This window comes from Falco naumanni, chromosome 12 (assembly GCF_017639655.2).
Source record: "Falco naumanni isolate bFalNau1 chromosome 12, bFalNau1.pat, whole genome shotgun sequence".
Taxonomy (NCBI): domain Eukaryota; kingdom Metazoa; phylum Chordata; class Aves; order Falconiformes; family Falconidae; genus Falco; species Falco naumanni.
Genome location: NC_054065.1, coordinates 11,756,868 through 11,774,618, shown reverse-complemented (window position 1 = coordinate 11,774,618; position 17,751 = coordinate 11,756,868). Strand labels below are relative to the sequence as shown.

Genomic DNA, 17,751 nt, shown 5'->3' with positions numbered 1-17,751 from the left:
AAAATTAAAATATCCCAGTGAGACAAACACCCCAAGAAACATTACAAATGAACTGTAAAAATAACCAGACAACAACAAAAGGAAAACTAGAGGAAAAATAAGATACACACAATGTCAATTTTCTTACGTTTCAAGCATTTTCTCTTAAAAATGCATTTTGGAGAAAATTTTTTACTTGTAAAGACGGTGGTTTTCAAAAGGAGAAAGTTTGCTATCCGACTACTACTGCTACCACCCAGGACTGGAGGCGGGGGGATAAAAATAAATTAAATTCACCAACACAAATACTACCCCCCAATGAAGTCTGAACATAAAGACTAACTTGCAAAGCAAGCCAGGTTGAAACCAGAATAACAAGATTACATCCTTCAGCTTGAGAGTAGAAAGGCACATGCAATTAATTCTTCGTGAGAAGTGGAGGAGCTCAGATGAGATACCCAGTCAAGCAAAAAAACTCACTCTCATTGCAATAACTATGATTTCTACTTTTCAATCTAGGAGGCAGGAAAATGCTGAAGAAATTAGAAATTATAAATGCTTTAGAAATTTAATTTCAGTAACAAAGCAAACACTTGCATTATTTTTTTTACTGCCAAATGTGAATCTCACTATCTAGATGACCCAGAAATGAGAAGTGACATCATAGTTCAAACTGTACTACAATTCCATCTTTTGACTAGACTGGATTTTTCCTGCTTCATTCCCTGCCCTCCTCAACAGACACAATTACAAATTCAGAGTATTCACAGCAACCACATGTAATGTGGTATAAACACCTAAAATTGAAAAGTGAGGGACTTAACTTTACAGTGCTGTCAAGTGTACTTGGCTTCTTTTGTAAAATTACATTATTTTTGTTATTGCGTAATAGTGAGTTGTAACAAGCCAAAGATCTAATAGCAAACTTGTGAAAATGTTTTAAACTGGTCAGGAAAACTAATATTCTTTTTCAATTCCCTTCACCACAAAAAAAGCTCCACTGCTTAAAAGGAAGTAATAATTTTAACCTAATCTAAAATTTACAACTCTGTCAACATATTTCCTTCTAAAACAAGACAATTTAAAACGTAGCCAATGCAGGGTAGAAGATAAATTTTAAGAAATGCATTTACAGAATGCCAACAGAGAAAAATAAACATACGAACAAACCCTACAATATACATGGACAAAAGCTGGGCTGGTTGCTGTGGTTTCTGTCCTGACTACAGCATCTTTTAGCTACAGTTCCAGAGAACGCCAAAGTGATTTCATAAAACCACCCTGCTGCTGCCTGCCATCAGCTGTGAACAAGATCTATTATAGATCAAGACTTGAAGCTTAGTCAGATCTGCCTAGGGGTTCATTTCCCCAAACAGAATGCTTTCTGTTGAGCTACGTCTCTTGTCTGAAAAACATCCTAAGACAAAAGCGGAAGAAAACATTTCTTTCTGCTGTTTAGTACTTTGATTAGAAAAGGAGCAACACTGATGTTACAAACGTTGGGAGCAATGTCTCATCGTGATCCATACACACGCTGACAGCTTCATCCCTTAGAAAATGTTTGCACAGTCCTAGCAATTATTCGCAGATTATATGCTAAGAATCCAGTATTACTGACTTTAGTAACCTTAACCCAGATGGGTCAGACCAAGAGCTCTACAACCACCATTTGGTTTCAGCTTTTCAGCTCTTCCCCCCAGCCCCCTCCTTTCATCACTGGCTTCCTGTGACTATTAAGCTTCTCTTGCAGCTTTTAGTGGCTCAGTTTGATGCCACAGCAAAACTGTACTCAATCTATCTGATCATTACTGTGTATCTAACTCCTCTTTGGAAACCATCACAGACCAAGATCAAGCAATGCTACAGTCTCTGAACGGTACGACTACTTAAAGGACGACCTGCAGCTTATGGACAATCTTAAGATACAGCTACTCTGAAGTCCATACATACAAGTATATTCCTTTCTTGTTCCAATAAGCCATATTCAAGCCTATACTGAAGGCCGGATGGGTAGGAGAACAAGATAAAAAAACAAACAAAAAAAATTTACCCATTACAGTACTGGCAGAATTTAAACAGTAATGATCAATTTGACTCACCAGGTTAGTCAAAGTTACCATTTGACTGGAAGTCACTTAAATCTGCTGATAAGCTACTCTACAGGGAATGCACCTACTGAAGCACATCTATGCCCTGGATATTTGTATTCTCTTAATTGCTTTATTTGCCATTAGCAAAAGTAGAAAGCTGCAGAAAGCCACAGACTTCTTTCCCTCATGTATGTTCACTGGTTTATTACGTAGCAGTTTTCAAACTTCAGGAATGGCCCCTTTGGTGAAAAAGGAGGAGGAGGAGGAGACATTCAGTCCTCAGAGCAGAGAAGATGACAGCAACTGCTGTACTGCTGCTTACAGATCATTTTACAACAAAAAGCATCTTTTCCTTTCCTCTTTTGATCACCTCTTGTACAGTAAAATCAGGGGTCATACAAACATAACACAACACAACTTAAAGTGTTACAAGGCTGGCAGCAAGCAGGGGTTTGGGGAGAAAGACAGCAAGTAGCCTGTTGACAACAAAGATGCTGTAATCCAAAACGGTCCCTTGTACTGCCACTCAGTCCTCTCCCAGCTTTTTTTCTCTGCCACTGCAGGCAAGGACACCTCCCACCACACACAGACACACAAAAAATGGACAACAGTCCTCTGAAATAGCTACATGAATGGTTTGTTTCCATTGTAATATTGCTTTATCTTCATGTTTTATATTATTTAGTCTTGTATTTTATATTCTAGGTCATCTTTTCCCAGCATATCCCTAGTTCTGTCCCAACAGGCATGACCAAAACCTCCAAATTACAATGCAACCAAAATAATTATGCTTTGTGTCTCTATTTTCATCAATTGCAGGTTAAAACAAAATGAAAAGCATAATAGTTTTACAGCTCTCTCAGACAGTTACCTTTAAAACTCAAAGTAAGACTATAAATATATATATATATATACACACACACACAGACAGACACACACACTTTAAAAAACTCAGCATGACTCAAATCTTCCTCAGGCTTAATGAACAAAATTAGATTTGTCGTTAAGTTTTAGTAGCAAGTTATCTACACTAAAGCATCTTTGATGAGGACTGAGAAAAGATCGAGAGGCCCCCACAGGAGCTCCCATAATGTGCATGCTCACCATTCTTCTTCACAAGCAGGAGCCCCTCACATTTTTCCCCTCTACCTGACTACAAAAGGAACAACCTTCTCACCCAACTCCTGATTTTCCCCTAAGTGGGCCACAATACTACAAAAAACAGCAGACTGGTGGCAGGACTGGTATATGAGAATTGCAGTAAAGACAAGACCCAAATCTGATGTTCAAGGTAAAAATAGAATTTGGACAATTAGAAGCAATTATTTCTTGCTGTTCAAGGGTAGACAACCTTTCCAGGAAGGAAACTAGTAGGTAAATGTAACCAGAATTTGAGCATCGCTCAACCCGAATCAACGGCTAAAAACCAAAATCCAAGAGTTCACATCATAAGCTTAATTTATCCATAGTAACTGCACTGCTAGAAGTATAGACAGCATCAATTTCACTGTAACAGTACCTGCTGAATACATGTTTTGTACAGTTTATTAAGTAGAGCTGTACAGCTTCTGCATTAAATGCTAAGGCAATTTTACATAATGAACATGTGATTTAACAGTGTCTATACAATTAAGTGTTTTTCTCTGTCTGCCACACATAAAATAGCACGTAGAGACTGGAAAAACAATCAGTTATACAAAAGTGGTTTTTTTTAAATTAAGAACTGCTAAAGTGTTATGGCTGTACAGAATCAGTGACAGACATACAGCAACTACAGAACTACAACTACGGGGAACAAAAAAGTATAAAGCAGTACACTCTCAAATATATCAAAATCATCTTAATATGCAACTTGCAAAAATCACAAAAGCATTTTCACTTATGTTACATTTAAACGCATGCAGTTTACCTGTAATTCCTGGACTAGAAGGGTTAGACAAGGGCTTGGTGCCTTCTGATGACTGCTCTACACTTTTGGAAAGGGATCCATCTACAAGTATATCAGCTTCATCTATGTCATCGCAGGTCCCTCCAATCTGAAGAAAATGAAGTTCTCCACCTAAAATCACCAGACAACAAAACAAGAAAGTTTAGACAGGCATACAGCTAAACTCAACTCACAAGGCAGGCTTGCAGTTAGAATGGTATCCAATTATGAGAGTAATTATACAGGACCTGAACACCAGTATGATCATACAGGAATACTCATATTCCATTATTACCACAGGTTTTTTTCAGAAAAAATGCAATACAGAACTACAAAAATACTGACTACAGTTGTGAATGGCATCAAAATAAAAAAAGTAATAGGGGAGAGAGGTTAAAAGGTAATTAACTTAGGAAACCTCAATAGAAACCAAAAATCAAAACCATTATGACACTTTCCATAATACAAATCAGGCTTTTAAACAGAAAAATACTCCATCATGTCAACTGAAGGCCTATATTACTTCATTTGTACAGGCTGCATAAATATCATTTTAAAGTTCATTATTTGTGAACTGAAAACTCACTTCCCCACTGAACTCTCTTAAGGGGCTCTTCACATTATTCCATCAATTCACATTATGTCCATTTCAGTGGACAAAATGTTTTGATTAAAGCTTGAAATCACTCAAGGAAGTTGCCCATTATTCACCACTACAGATATACATAGATGAATTCTGCCATTTACAGAGAAGTCACCAAGAAGGAATGCTCAATTTTATGTAAGGCTGGGGGGAGGGAAGAACTGTTAACAGTTTCAGAAGCTACAAAAGTCCTAATCAGTAGGATTTAAATAGAGGGGAAAATCTTATGAAGTTCAACATACTGACTTGCACCATCTACCAGTCTTAGAGCTTACAGCAAGAGAAACACTGAAGAACTTCAGGAAGTTGTGGGTTTTTCTAAGGGAAAGTTATACCAAATGTCTCATTTATTCTGGAGATGGTTGGATACGGTTTCGTTCTAAAGAAACAGAACTTTGGTTCTCAAACCAAGTGTCTGAGTTTCTGTCACTAACTCACAGCAGCAAAACCATCCTTACCATTTTATCCACACTACAAGAGAAAGAGTCACAATCTCTACCAAGAAGATATGAAAGCTGACACCGACTTACTCAGGAGAATAATCTGAAACCAGCACCATTATACTCCCCCAAAATAACAGTTAACACATTCAAAACACTGTTAATTTAATTCTGAATCGTGTTTAAAATCTGTAATTTGCTTGGACTCGAGAACCTGGTGGGTTATACAAACAGAACATAAGAATCACAAATCCATCCAAATAAATCCCAGGCTTCCTTCTGGCATAACAGTTATCGGTTCCAGGAAAGCAGCACTGGCACAAGTTAGCGAACATGTCAGAGACTAGGCCACTGCAGTCAAAGCTGATCTGTGAAATGTTCAGCATCCCAAACACATCCTAGACTCTCGCAGGAGTCTGGAAGAGTGACAATTGTCGACAGCAAATCACAACACAAGGACAGAGTTAACAATACCTGAATAGTTAAAGGAATTAAGGAAACAATGCCATACTACAGGAAACTATGCACTGAACAACTCACAGTCCTCCTCTCGCCACTGGGCTGTAAAGAAAGGGTTAGCTTTAAACATACGAGTTCAGAACACTTGAAAAATGTCCTCAAGAAAGCTTCCCCAAAACCTCACTCCAACAGGATTTACACTATTCTCAGATTTCAGCTGTAAAATTCCATCCAGACTGATGAAAAAATAGAATGCAACTGAATAGGGACATGTGAAAGTTACTATGCCTAGCAAGAAATAATTAAATGCACTATTATGGGATAAAGAAAAATCAACTAGCCAGCAGTTTTGTAAAGGAAGCTCTTGTGAGTCCGAAGGTAAACCTGATCCAATTTCCTGCTCAAAAGTGCAAACATCCCACTACATACACACACACATGGTGTGCACAGACCGCAGAGCTGCTAAGGAATTCTGTTCCATTCAAAGACACCTGGAGGACCACAGTGCCTGGTTTTCGGTATCTCATCAAGATATGTGGACTGACTTGAGCAGGTTTTTTGGGAGTGGAGAGTAAGGGTTTTTTTCTTTCAAAGTCCCGGAGGAAAGTTTAAAAGGATTGAAGATACTCAGCTTAAAATAAACAGTTGGAAGACCGTACTTAAACTCTGTCTTCCCATTCTTTTTTGATGCAATCTCTTTGCCATGTTCATAAAGGACAGTACAACAGTAATGACTTCAATCGGCAAAGATGATACAGGCTAAAAACTAGGGGGAAAAAATCATCTTCAAGGACAGCATGCAGCAGAAGAAATTTTATGAGTAGACTGTTAAATCTCCACATTGAAGATCTTTGAAAACAGTCTGATCAGTTCTCTACTGCTGACCGGGTAAGTGTAATTGATCTTGACTTGAAGACTATCTCTCAGCATCACTTTGAACACCAATTCTGATGCGGAAAAAAACTCAGTCTCTCCTCAGTCCCATTAGACCCCATTGACTATGAAGGCAGAAAACTGAGAACACTAAATTGATTCCTGAACTTCAAATACACCAGTATGCAAGGCTGACAAAGCCTAATGACACAGAAGGGACCAATAAGATAACCAATAAACCCAGAAAAAAGCTATAGAGAGTAATTAATACACAACTCAAGAGCAAGAAATCTGTTATAACTGAAAGAAAGGTACAAGATTTGGGGGAATCAATTACCAAAGCTATGAAAGCACTACCCAGTTCTGCCAGGCTTGCAACAAGAAATATCAGCACAGACAACACACTTTGGACATACCAACTTCCAGTCTGAAAAAACACTTTCTCCAAAACAGAGGAGTGACCAGGAAAACTCTTGTTATAATGTAAGACTCAACACAAACAATCAAAAACTAGATTTGTGAAAGAATTATTGCAAATTTCAGGTGAGCACAACGCAGGAATGCTTCACTCACTGGAAGGGACTCAAGCACTCAAACAGATCATACACATTTTAACACCTACTCAATCAGTCTGGGTGGGAAGTACCTGCTTCACCACAACACCCTGAACATTTCCATTTCTTGTAGCATTTGTTTGAAATGCCACCTCACTTCCCTACTCTGCAATATGCCTTCAGACACTGAAGTTCATAACTTGACAAGGGAGAACATCAGCAGTGATGGAAGACAGAAAACCCACAATTCTTACTGATCTTTTAAAAAATATTCCCAGAAACACAAGTATGCACAATTTTCAAAACTGCCAAAACAAAATACAGAGATTTGCACCTTTATGTTAGATTAAAAAAAAAGCAAGATTTATGAGATACCTATTTTTCTACCCCATTTCATATTCTAAAGCAAAGTTCAACAAAACCGCCTGAATGGTAAATACAGCTAAGTAGCTAAACTTAGGAAACAATCCAAAACAAACCCAACAAAAGAAAAAAAAAAAGTAGAATGTATGCTGTGGACCATTTTCTTCAGTAATTTTTGGTAGGACTGTAATTTAAAAAAAGAAATATCATTAGATGAAAACTGAGATATAAAGGCAGTGACAACTGTAGCTCTGGAAATTGACACATCCGAAATAAACAATTGGATCCTCTTAAACACAAGATAATAGGTTTTAAATACCATCAAAAGACCACCCTAGAGCTGTAACCCTATTCAAAAACAGTATCTGTCAGCCTACTGCATAGTTTTGTAATAAAGATTTTACTTATTTTGAATGTTACAAAAGCAGAATTTAAATGGGTTTATATTAATGACACAACACAAAATGCTTAAAACCCTCATATGATAACACACAAAACGCTACACTAAGAGGACTATTAACTACAGCCTACCTGAGCCAAGGGGAAGACAATAAAGCATAATACAAAGCCATTAGAAGTCCACTATGTTTGCTTAACAGAACTGTAACCAAGAATATACTTGCACACTCAAGACCCAAGAGGTCATCTCCGGGTAATCCCTGCAGAAACGGAGAAGCACCTGAAGCTGACGCCAAGAAGTAACATTTTGAAGCAGGATAAGAATAACTATTCCCAGATCACAGATGGATGATGTCAAACGCAGGTCTAAAACATCTTTACTTAAAGCCACTCAAAACCTGAAACACCCCTTCACACAGAGGTTTCTTTTCAGTTATATCTTAAAGGCAGTTTTGGAGAAAATTATATGATCGACCAATGAAAATAATATGGTAACAAGCAGGAGCAGCAGGAAAAAAAAAGAAAAAAAGGCTCTTCTTCATCCAAAACTTTCTGACATTAAAGCGTTCTTTGCCTACTGCCATCATTCAAGCAAGTAAACAGAAAAGAATATATTGCTCAGTTTCTATTCTTGAATAATTTTCCAACAACATCCAAGCACTTCCAGTGCCATGTACGTTCCAAATCTTCTACTTAACATTTTCACTTAGATCATTGCACTAGAAGCTACTTGCTAGAATGATTAACGATGAATACATCAGTGAATATAGCTATTCTACTTCAACACTTATCTTCCTAATGCTTTCAGACCGCAGGCACCATTCCACATGTGGTAGTAAATATATAGAAGCAAACACTTCAAAACAATTTCAGAAGAAGTTTAAGAAAACTGCATTTCAGAAAAAATAAGAATTTAAAAATAGATATATTTGGCCACGTAGCAGATCAGCAATTTTACCCACTTACAGAAGAAAGATTCAAGGATGATTACAATTCAACACAACAAAAATTATGCAAAACCTACTCCTTACATCGAGTTATTGAAATGTGCAATAAGACTATAGGATAAAAAAAATATATTAATAGTTGAGCTTTTTGATTTGCCTTTTTTTTTTTTAGTATTCCTGAATTTTATGCAGTACAGTTATTTATGAACATCTAAGATCAAGTCATTCTTTACAAAACTTCATATTTTGGCATAAACATTAGGACTCTGAGGCTTCAGATGTACCTAGTATCAGACCCTGAAATCCAGACTTCTAATGGACATTAGTCCCAAAATATTTATCATGGCTTTGGACTTTTCTCACAAAAGTGAGAAAAATTACACCCGGAGAAGCAACTGAAATGTTAAAAAAGGAATAGAAATAGAAAGCCTCTAAAGACATTTAAACAATGAAAATAATGAATTCTGAAGTTCATTCTAATTTGGTTGCAGAGCAGAAAATCAAGTTCCACAGTGCAGTGGGTGTAAATGAAAGATAAGAATAATCAATGGATTAAAAAAAAAATAATAAAAATGAAGAGTTATCTAAGTACTATACTCAAAAGAGGAAACTTGAAGGCAGAGGGATACCTGTGGCACACAGGACTACAGAAGAGAAAACCGAAAATCTCAGTCATCTTAAGGGCAGCAAGAACAAAAGAAGTCACAGCAAAACTATTTATAAACTACTAAATGGACATTACAACACTCTCAGAGAGAAAAATATAAAGAAAAATACACAGAAAAAATACTGAAAAAGCAGAATGATGTACTTGTCTGTTATGAGGAAAATTAAGTGTTCTCTAGTCAGTAACAGAGGTGGTGGTTATCTAGAGAAAATACTCCTACGTGCACAGAATGCACGCCCCCAACTCAACAGACCTGCGTATCCTACACTCAAGGTCCCAAAACAGGTTTAGATCATACCAAATGTTACAAGAATATAATTACCATGCATGCTACCAATGGATGGGAAAGTACCGTGGACAGTAACAATAAGCCCTTTAATCATTAGTCTTAAAAGACAAGATACAAGAATAGATTTGAAGTGAGAAAGAAATGAATACTAGTATAATTCTATAGGAAAAAACCTTAGGAAGGTTTGGGGTTTTTTTTAAGTGAGACTGCAGTTTAATCAGCAAAGTAAAAATATTATGACACAAATAAGATGCTAACAGTTTTCAAAGGCAATTAACCTTTCAGGTAAAGTTCTATTTTAACTAGGGAGAAGCACACATTATTAAATAAAGCTGAAATAGTTCAACAGACATTTCTTCAAAAGCAGTTACCAAAAGAGAACCGTTTAGTAAATATGAATGTCTCCATTGGGAATCTGCAAACATAAATACTAGTTGCTAACATATAAAGTTTTCATCCATACTCAAAAAGCAAATCTAAAGTCTCCACTGGTAAAACTCTTGGTAGGTGAGTGATAAACACAGGGCCCTTTAGAGACATGAGATTTTTACATAATAATGTAATAAACATAGTAAGCTTGACTGTTGGAAACAACAGGTAAATCCGATTTGAGTTTAACCACTCACGTAAGGACTCTGTAATCAACATGACACCACCATGAAAGGAGGAAATGTGTCAATTTAAATTCTTCTAGTAAAGTTCAACATGATATTGGTGGGATTTCATTTGAAACGTGAATCATCCCATCAGCTTAGCCCCTCTGAGAGGCCAATTGTTTCCACCAGAGCTGCATCCAAGTGCAGGAGAATGAAATGAGACAGTGGTGGATGGCGGAACCCTGCTGGTTGAAGCCAGAGCTGTTTCCACTACCCTAACATGACACAAGGAAGCAGGGAGGTGTATGGTGGCTGAGGGACCTCCATGAAGTAGCAGTTGCCTGGACTTGTGTTACATTCCCCTTCTACCCCCCTCCTTCCCTCAAAATGTCTGGTGTTCCTTTTGAAAAAAAAATCATTCATGCTGAAAAAAATTCACAATCCTCCATGGCTTTCACGCGCAAGAGAGTGTTATCCCAATTGAAAAAGGCTGAAGCAGAACCAGCAGCCCTATCCGAAAGGAAATACAAATGACGACTGGAATATGGTACAAAAGCATTACCTTCTCTACCCTCTTGAACACCACCAATTACAGACAGGAAACATTTTGCTGAAACGTGGATCTCTAGCACAGAATTAATTACATAAAAAAACTACCTTTATTTGTTTTGGATTTAAGAAAAGCTGTGCCTCTACAAGAGCAAGTTTACCAGTACACTGGACATACCCGAGTTATTCCCATTTTAGAGGTTAAAATCTACATTGAAGAAGAGGAGTTAACTAGAGTTTATGCTCGCTAGAACAGAATTAAACTGTACATAAATTCAATGCAATTTTCCCATTACTATTTTGAAACACAGTTTCTAAAATTCTGTAATATAATCTGAATAGAGTCAAACCAAGCATTAAAAACAAACAATTTAAAGGAAAGTCTTACCTTTGGTGCACGCACATAATCTGTCTGTGCCCGAACAGTATATCACAGAGACAAACATATCTGGTTCCTCAGTGCCCTCTTTTTTAGGTGGCTCCACTTTGGCCAGAATTTCAAAGTTCGAAAGATCTAGTATTTTTACATATCCTCCCTGAGTAGTTATTACCAGGTGCCCAAGAGTAGAGATCTCCGATCTTCTTTCTCTCCCACTGCCATTTTTAGAAGTTAATTGTATTTCCTCTACAGGCTCCTCACAGTCATCCTCTCGATTATCCAATATATCTGGTGGGAGCAAAATCATTGAGGTAATTGTGTCTTGGGGGTCTTTGATACGCTGGATTTTTACTGGTTCCTCCTCTAGAGTAACTATTCTAGTGGCATAATTCATCTTATAAAGCACTAGGTATCCACCACTAACACTTCTCTGTTCAGGCTGAATTATTAAAGGAGTTGGTACATCTGCTGGTGACTCATGCTGGATTACATCAATACTCGTGCCATTCACTACAGCAAGACTTGATTCTAGTTCCCCCTTCCTTCTATTACATAGTGCCGAGTTTAATTTATTTAAATTATTCAAGGCCTCTACTTGATTTATTGCACTCAGAGATTCGACAGGACAAGTCCGCAGTCCTACTAACAGATGAACTCCATCTGCGCAAGGTGTGATTGAATCTACACACAGGTTCTCCTCCTCTGCAAACTTTGGCAGACGCAGGCACTGAACCAAAGTCCCAGGCTTGGGAACCATAGAGCTCCACTTGTCTGAGTCCGGAGAAGTTAGGTTGGCGGCAGCATCTGCAAACTGCTGAATGTAAGTCACGGGGGGATCCTGCAACAGCAACTGTTCCTGACTGTCCAGCTCCATTTCAATGATCTGTGGAACTGTGAAGCCATCATCATGTATACTTTTACTCATAATATTGTTCATCTGTGAAAAGAGTTTTCCTGCTTTTTCATCAGACTCCTTAATGCTATATAGCAGCAATACAGGTAAAGTCCTCCTTACCAGAGGGGAATTCAGTTCTGAATTAGTGCAGGATTCATTGTCAGTTGATCCCTGTTCTGAGACACTCTCACCTCGAGTCCTACTTAAGCCATCCAGTGACCTCTGAGAGTTACTGCTAACAGGAGAGGTAGCAGGTGATTTGTATGTTAATAGACCTCCAGCTAATAAACAAGGAAAGGGAATGTTGTGTTGTTCTAGATGTTTTTCCTTCATCTTTTCACTCTTACAGTTGGCCAAACAGGGATTTGCCCCAAGTTCTTCTAGATCCTTAACCGTGTCTTCCAGAACATTTGCAACAATTTCCCACTGAAGTTTCTCAGGTTGCTGAAGAATGCTGAGAGCTGTAATATCAAGGCTGACTTCCATAGTTTCTTTTTGTGATGTATGCCCTTTAAAACAAAAATGTGTAATATTATACATGTTCAAAAAAATGGAATTATATTGCATACATTATGGACTTATCCTCATAATTAAGCAAGAACTGACTGCTCTACAGTTTCAATATGTTAAAACATTTCATGTGTTCAAGATCTGATAGTCAAAAACAGTAAGAGAAGTCCAGAAACATTCCTTCCACAGAGACTAATGGTTCTCCTAATTTTATCCACAAGAGTGAAAGTAGAGAGAACAGGACATCAGCCTTTGTATCAAGTCTCCCAGTAAACAGCATTACCTTTCTACCAATTATTCTACTTGGCTAGACTACCACTCTGAAATCCAGCTATCTAATCAACGCAACTCAATTCATGTTCTGCCATATATTATTCCCCTTTTCTCCCAGACAACCCGGTACCACCAAAAATCTGTAATTCTGCAGATTCATTGTCCGATCTTAGTTGAAAAATATGTCACTTTACTCTAAAACGTGACACTTCCCACCATGTAACAGACCACCTGATAGAAAGAACTCCAAACTATTATAAAACAAAGAGCCTGATCAAATTAAACAGCACTGCAAGAGTAACAACGATCAGAAGAGTTCAACTAAGTAATGTGGAGATATAAAAGATTAAAAGGACACCATACAAACACAGATTGAGAGGATTTAAGCATAAATGACAGAGCACCATCTTTACTAATACTGTTGTTGAAAAAAATCCTTTTTATATCTCAAGTCTATTTCCTTGTGTGTATTCACATGCACATGTTCTTTTTCCCCCCCACTTGCTGATTCTTACTCAAAGTAGTAAACTGGATTATGGAAAATAAACATGTAATCCTCTCTCCCATTAAAATTTCTCATTCAACCTCTAAGAAGAAAACACAAGAACACCATGCACTGCACTGTTCTGCTTCCAGATGAAATCTTTATTTGGGAAGAGAATACTCTATCAAAGTGAATACCCACAAGGAAACAGTCAAGATACAGGAACCCTCTCTGGCAGTCCCCTGAATTTAAAGTGTTTTGTACAGATATGATTTGTTCCTGTTATATGTAAGTTCTTTCAACTTGGTTTGTGTTTTATTGACCACAAGATAAGCAATGCTTGATGTCAAATAAGACATTTATTAACAAACAAAGTGGGGGGCTTCCTCTTCTTCTGTATGTAAGCTCTCCATCACACAATGACTTAAATATTGGCATTGCTTTCACGATCAATCTTTTTCCTTTTTTCTAATACAGTGACTATAATATTGTTGGTTTTGACAGGGCTTTTCAAAAAAACTAAAAAGAGCAATTTCCCTTCTGACCTCTAAACTATTGCATAAATTGGATACAACCCACCTGTCACAGATTCCGATCTGGAATGTTCTTCACTGTCTGAATCCTCCAATAGGTCATCACTGAAAAAAAGTAATGCATTAATGACACCATGTACACTGTAGCTGCAATCTTATTTTTAATTAAAAAGTAAAAAATACATTATAATCTGGCATTTCTTTTAGTCAGCATTGCAAATCCATTGATGAGTTGGTCACAGACACTAACAATATAAAGATCTCCTTCTTCCTATCATCAAACCAATAGATCAGCTTTCTATTTGCCTCATTCTACTATTGTGTTCCCAACAATTCAGACATAAATGGAATGAAAATGAAAGCCAGTTCTCAGGAATCTTTCCAAGAAAAACTAAACCAAACAAATAAAACCTCTAAAAGCTGACGACACCTTCTTCAAAGTTCCTCAAAACAGTCTCTGAAAGGTGGAGCTGCCAGACTGGTCTTCAATTCTACCAAGGCAATTTTGTAGCTAGTAACAGAATGGGCATATGAACAGTGTTGCTTTTAAAAAAATACTACCAGATGCATTATTTTTTCATAAAAGCAGATTCTGCTCAAGGTAACTCTTCAAGAGATACAGGCCCTCCAGTAGTTCTAAGAACAGATGAAGATTTTATGCACCTGGCTTTTCCAATATAAGAAACAATTTCTTACTACAGGCTCTTTACACACAGGAAAAACAGTAATGCCTTTGCAGCTTCAGGTAGAACTACTCACAGTACTAAATCGGATCCCCACATTTCAACAAACTGAATGTTTCCTTCATGCCCAAGAAACTGATCTACTTCAGTTCGAACCTCACCAACCTTTGCTTCATGACAAGACAGCAACAACTTAATACTTCTATTCTCATCCAGCTTCCCCTTGAGTAGGAAAGCGATAGTAAATTTCATACAGGTGAAGTGAAATGAAAGATAACTTAGTTCTGAGCAGTATGATTGCGATGACTGTCCCATCCTTTAACCAGCTCTTAAAATCGTCTTAATTATTTAATTCTCAAGGAGTATAGCCCTAAAGCTACAGTAAAAGTCCAGACCCCAGTGGCTGTTAGGCTCCACACTCTGATGTTGCCCACATTTCTACATACCCTCTTCAGAAGAGCAAGCTTCCCATTTGCTCTACACCAATTTGTAATACACAACTACACCAAGCTTAAAATCAAAGATTCACTTTCGTGTGCACTGTAGCAGTACTGCTGCTTTCTGTGATGCTGAAGTTTAAGAAGAAACATTCAGAAAACTAGCAAGACTCCCAAAACAGCTTTTGTCCAGTTTTCCAGCTCCAGAAGACTTCACTTTTTTGAGTTTTGGTAACATGAGGAACGAGTTTCCAGTAAGAGACCGTAAGAAGCATAAATATACTGCTTTTTCTCACATGACGCTTTCTAAGCACTGGCTTACCCTCTACCTTATCAAGAGTTTGCCACAGGACTAATTGTTTAGAATTTTTATGCATGCATTAAATGTACAAAATGAAAGCAATTCCTACCACATCCACATAATTTCTTTTCAGAATGAAGTAACCAGAAATTACAGTGAAGTAATCAGAGAAAAATACGTTCCAGAAGTACACAAGTAGCCTTTGCTTTCAAAGCCTTAAACACATAATCCATAACTGAAATGAAAAACTGCTCCAAAACTTATATTCCTTTCTGGTTTTTCTGTGCCTCTGGACCATCAGCACAGGGCAGCAATGAGATTTGGCACCCCTCTGTTAATGGAGTATAAAAACTGAAACAGCAAAAATAAAATGGAACTGGTTTTAAAGACAGAAATTTAGGTTATTGTTTAAGTGTTGAATTGTGTACAGCTACACAATGATTAAAAAAAATTATCCCCATGAAAAATAATAAATCTTACTAAGCTTAAGTTTCATAAAGCATGACTTAACTAAATGGCACTGACTAGTTACACAGCAGCATTTCATATTTCTCATTTTGTAGATCAGCATACCTGTCTCCTTCTAATTTTGGTATATCTGAGCAGCTAGATGAATCTTCTAGCCATGCTAGTGTTGGTCTCCTTGAGTCAACCCCTGAGCTCTGTTCTCCTGATAACATAAGTTGCTGCACAATAGCTGGATCATATGCATTGATCTCAAATTTTAAGTGGACCTGAGAAATAACAAAAAACAGAAGAGGTCTTTGATTTAAATTGACATATGCTTCATCCATTATTAGTTAATAAAAACTGGCTGTTCATATTGTATACCTTCATAAGTTTGGAAACATCCCATATGCAGATCTTTCCTCGTTTTGTTGCAGCAGCTAGAAAATGAGGGCAACTTCCAGATCCAAAGCAGGCTATTCTGTCAGTGCCATCTGTGCAGGGAAATTGTGCTGGACTTGTTGCCAGTGTGACTGAAAGAGGTACATTCTGAGTGTGCTCACCCTTGACAAATGGGCAGTTTGGGGAATGTCTCTCATGTTCAGACCTTTTCATATTAAAAACAAACACAGCAAATATTGATTTCTTACTGTGAAAAATATACACATCACATACAAACTCAGCCCTTGAAGTGAAGCTGACACTGAACTGTTTGAACTGTATTGCAGTCAACCATACAAGAGAGTTCTGAAGTTACTAACACAGCTTTCCCTGCTGTTTCTCAATAGTAGGCTGCATTAAAGCCTTTGATCACTTACTGGCTATTCATATTCAAATGCAGGAATCTAAACACAGTGCTCTTAATATAATTAGTCCATTAAAAAAAAAATTGTTCTATAGGCAGTAGCCCATCATGTCCTCATGAAGAAAAGCACAGACTGAATTCTACAGAATGTACAATAGAACTCAAGTGTTATTATAAGTGACCTTAATAAGATGAGGCAACGTCCCGTCTTCAGTTCTACATCCACACTCATAAAAAACAAAACTGAATTTACTCCTGAATGACACACTGACCAAGAAGCATGAAAAAACCTTATAATCCCAATATATACCTAAGGCAGAGACATGGCAAAGAGCAATCACACTACTACAAAATATACGTAAACTAAGAAGGGAAAGGAGGAGACAAGAACTACGAAGATAATATTTAAAAAGAAAGTTTCCAGCAAGTCAGGAATCTGATGTGTTCAAATAATGATTATAAATTACCAAATATTCAAGACAAAAATATCATTAAGGAACCTTTTAAATATCAACATAAAGTTCCGTATTTCTGTCACTATGCACAATTTTAGTCAATTCAGGAAACTAGTAATGGATTTTGCAACTTCACATAAAGGTAAATATGCACTGCATGGCCATTGCAGTTTAAGAACTTAAAAAAAGATGCGTTCTAGCTACAATCATACAGAAGATTGAGTTAGATCCATGAAAAGAAATGTTGGCTGTCATCTTTGGCATGGAACAATTTGAAATGAAATAGCAAATCAGAATTAAGAAATAAAACCAACTACAATGTCTTGGGTTTACTATTATACAGAAATTTGACATAGTACAGGGAATTATTTTGTTATTTGTCCCATGGAATCATTCTGGAAATCCATTCTTGTCAGTGACACACCCTAAACTTACCAGAAATGCCATCAAGATAACGTTGATCCTTGTCCTCCAAAGATTTCTAACCTATTCAGCACAAAATTAAGTCTACTCTAAACATCATTGAACTTACCAAGGTTCATCTGTAGGCTCCCAGCATACCAAACACACACTACAGGTAAAGCACATTGCTCTGTCATCTCCTGATGAAGCAGGCTATAAAAATAACAAGAAACACTTGATATTTATATAGCTATGTACTATGAAACACTAAATAGGTCATCAAGTCCTCTTCTTCTTCTAGTGGCATAGCAAAGCACCACATCAAACTTACAAAAGGCCACAAATTACACACTATAAAATGGCAGTATTTCA

General features: G+C 37.2%; 1 protein-coding gene across 6 annotated transcripts in view; it reads right to left on the bottom strand.

Moving 5' to 3' along the window:
* The window catches only part of BIRC6 (baculoviral IAP repeat containing 6), a 183,434-nt gene that overhangs the window by 143,057 nt on the left and 22,626 nt on the right, over positions 1-17,751 (bottom strand). For all 6 annotated transcript variants that reach the window (XM_040611995.1, XM_040611998.1, XM_040612001.1 and 3 more), the window contains exons 6-11: positions 17,510-17,592; positions 16,102-16,324; positions 15,844-16,004; positions 13,896-13,954; positions 11,164-12,558; positions 3,979-4,128 (exon numbers count right to left, since the gene is read on the bottom strand). In XM_040611995.1, coding sequence (XP_040467929.1) covers positions 3,979-4,128; positions 11,164-12,558; positions 13,896-13,954; positions 15,844-16,004; positions 16,102-16,324; positions 17,510-17,592 — 2,071 coding nt within the window. The remainder of the gene's footprint in view (positions 1-3,978; positions 4,129-11,163; positions 12,559-13,895; positions 13,955-15,843; positions 16,005-16,101; positions 16,325-17,509; positions 17,593-17,751) is intronic.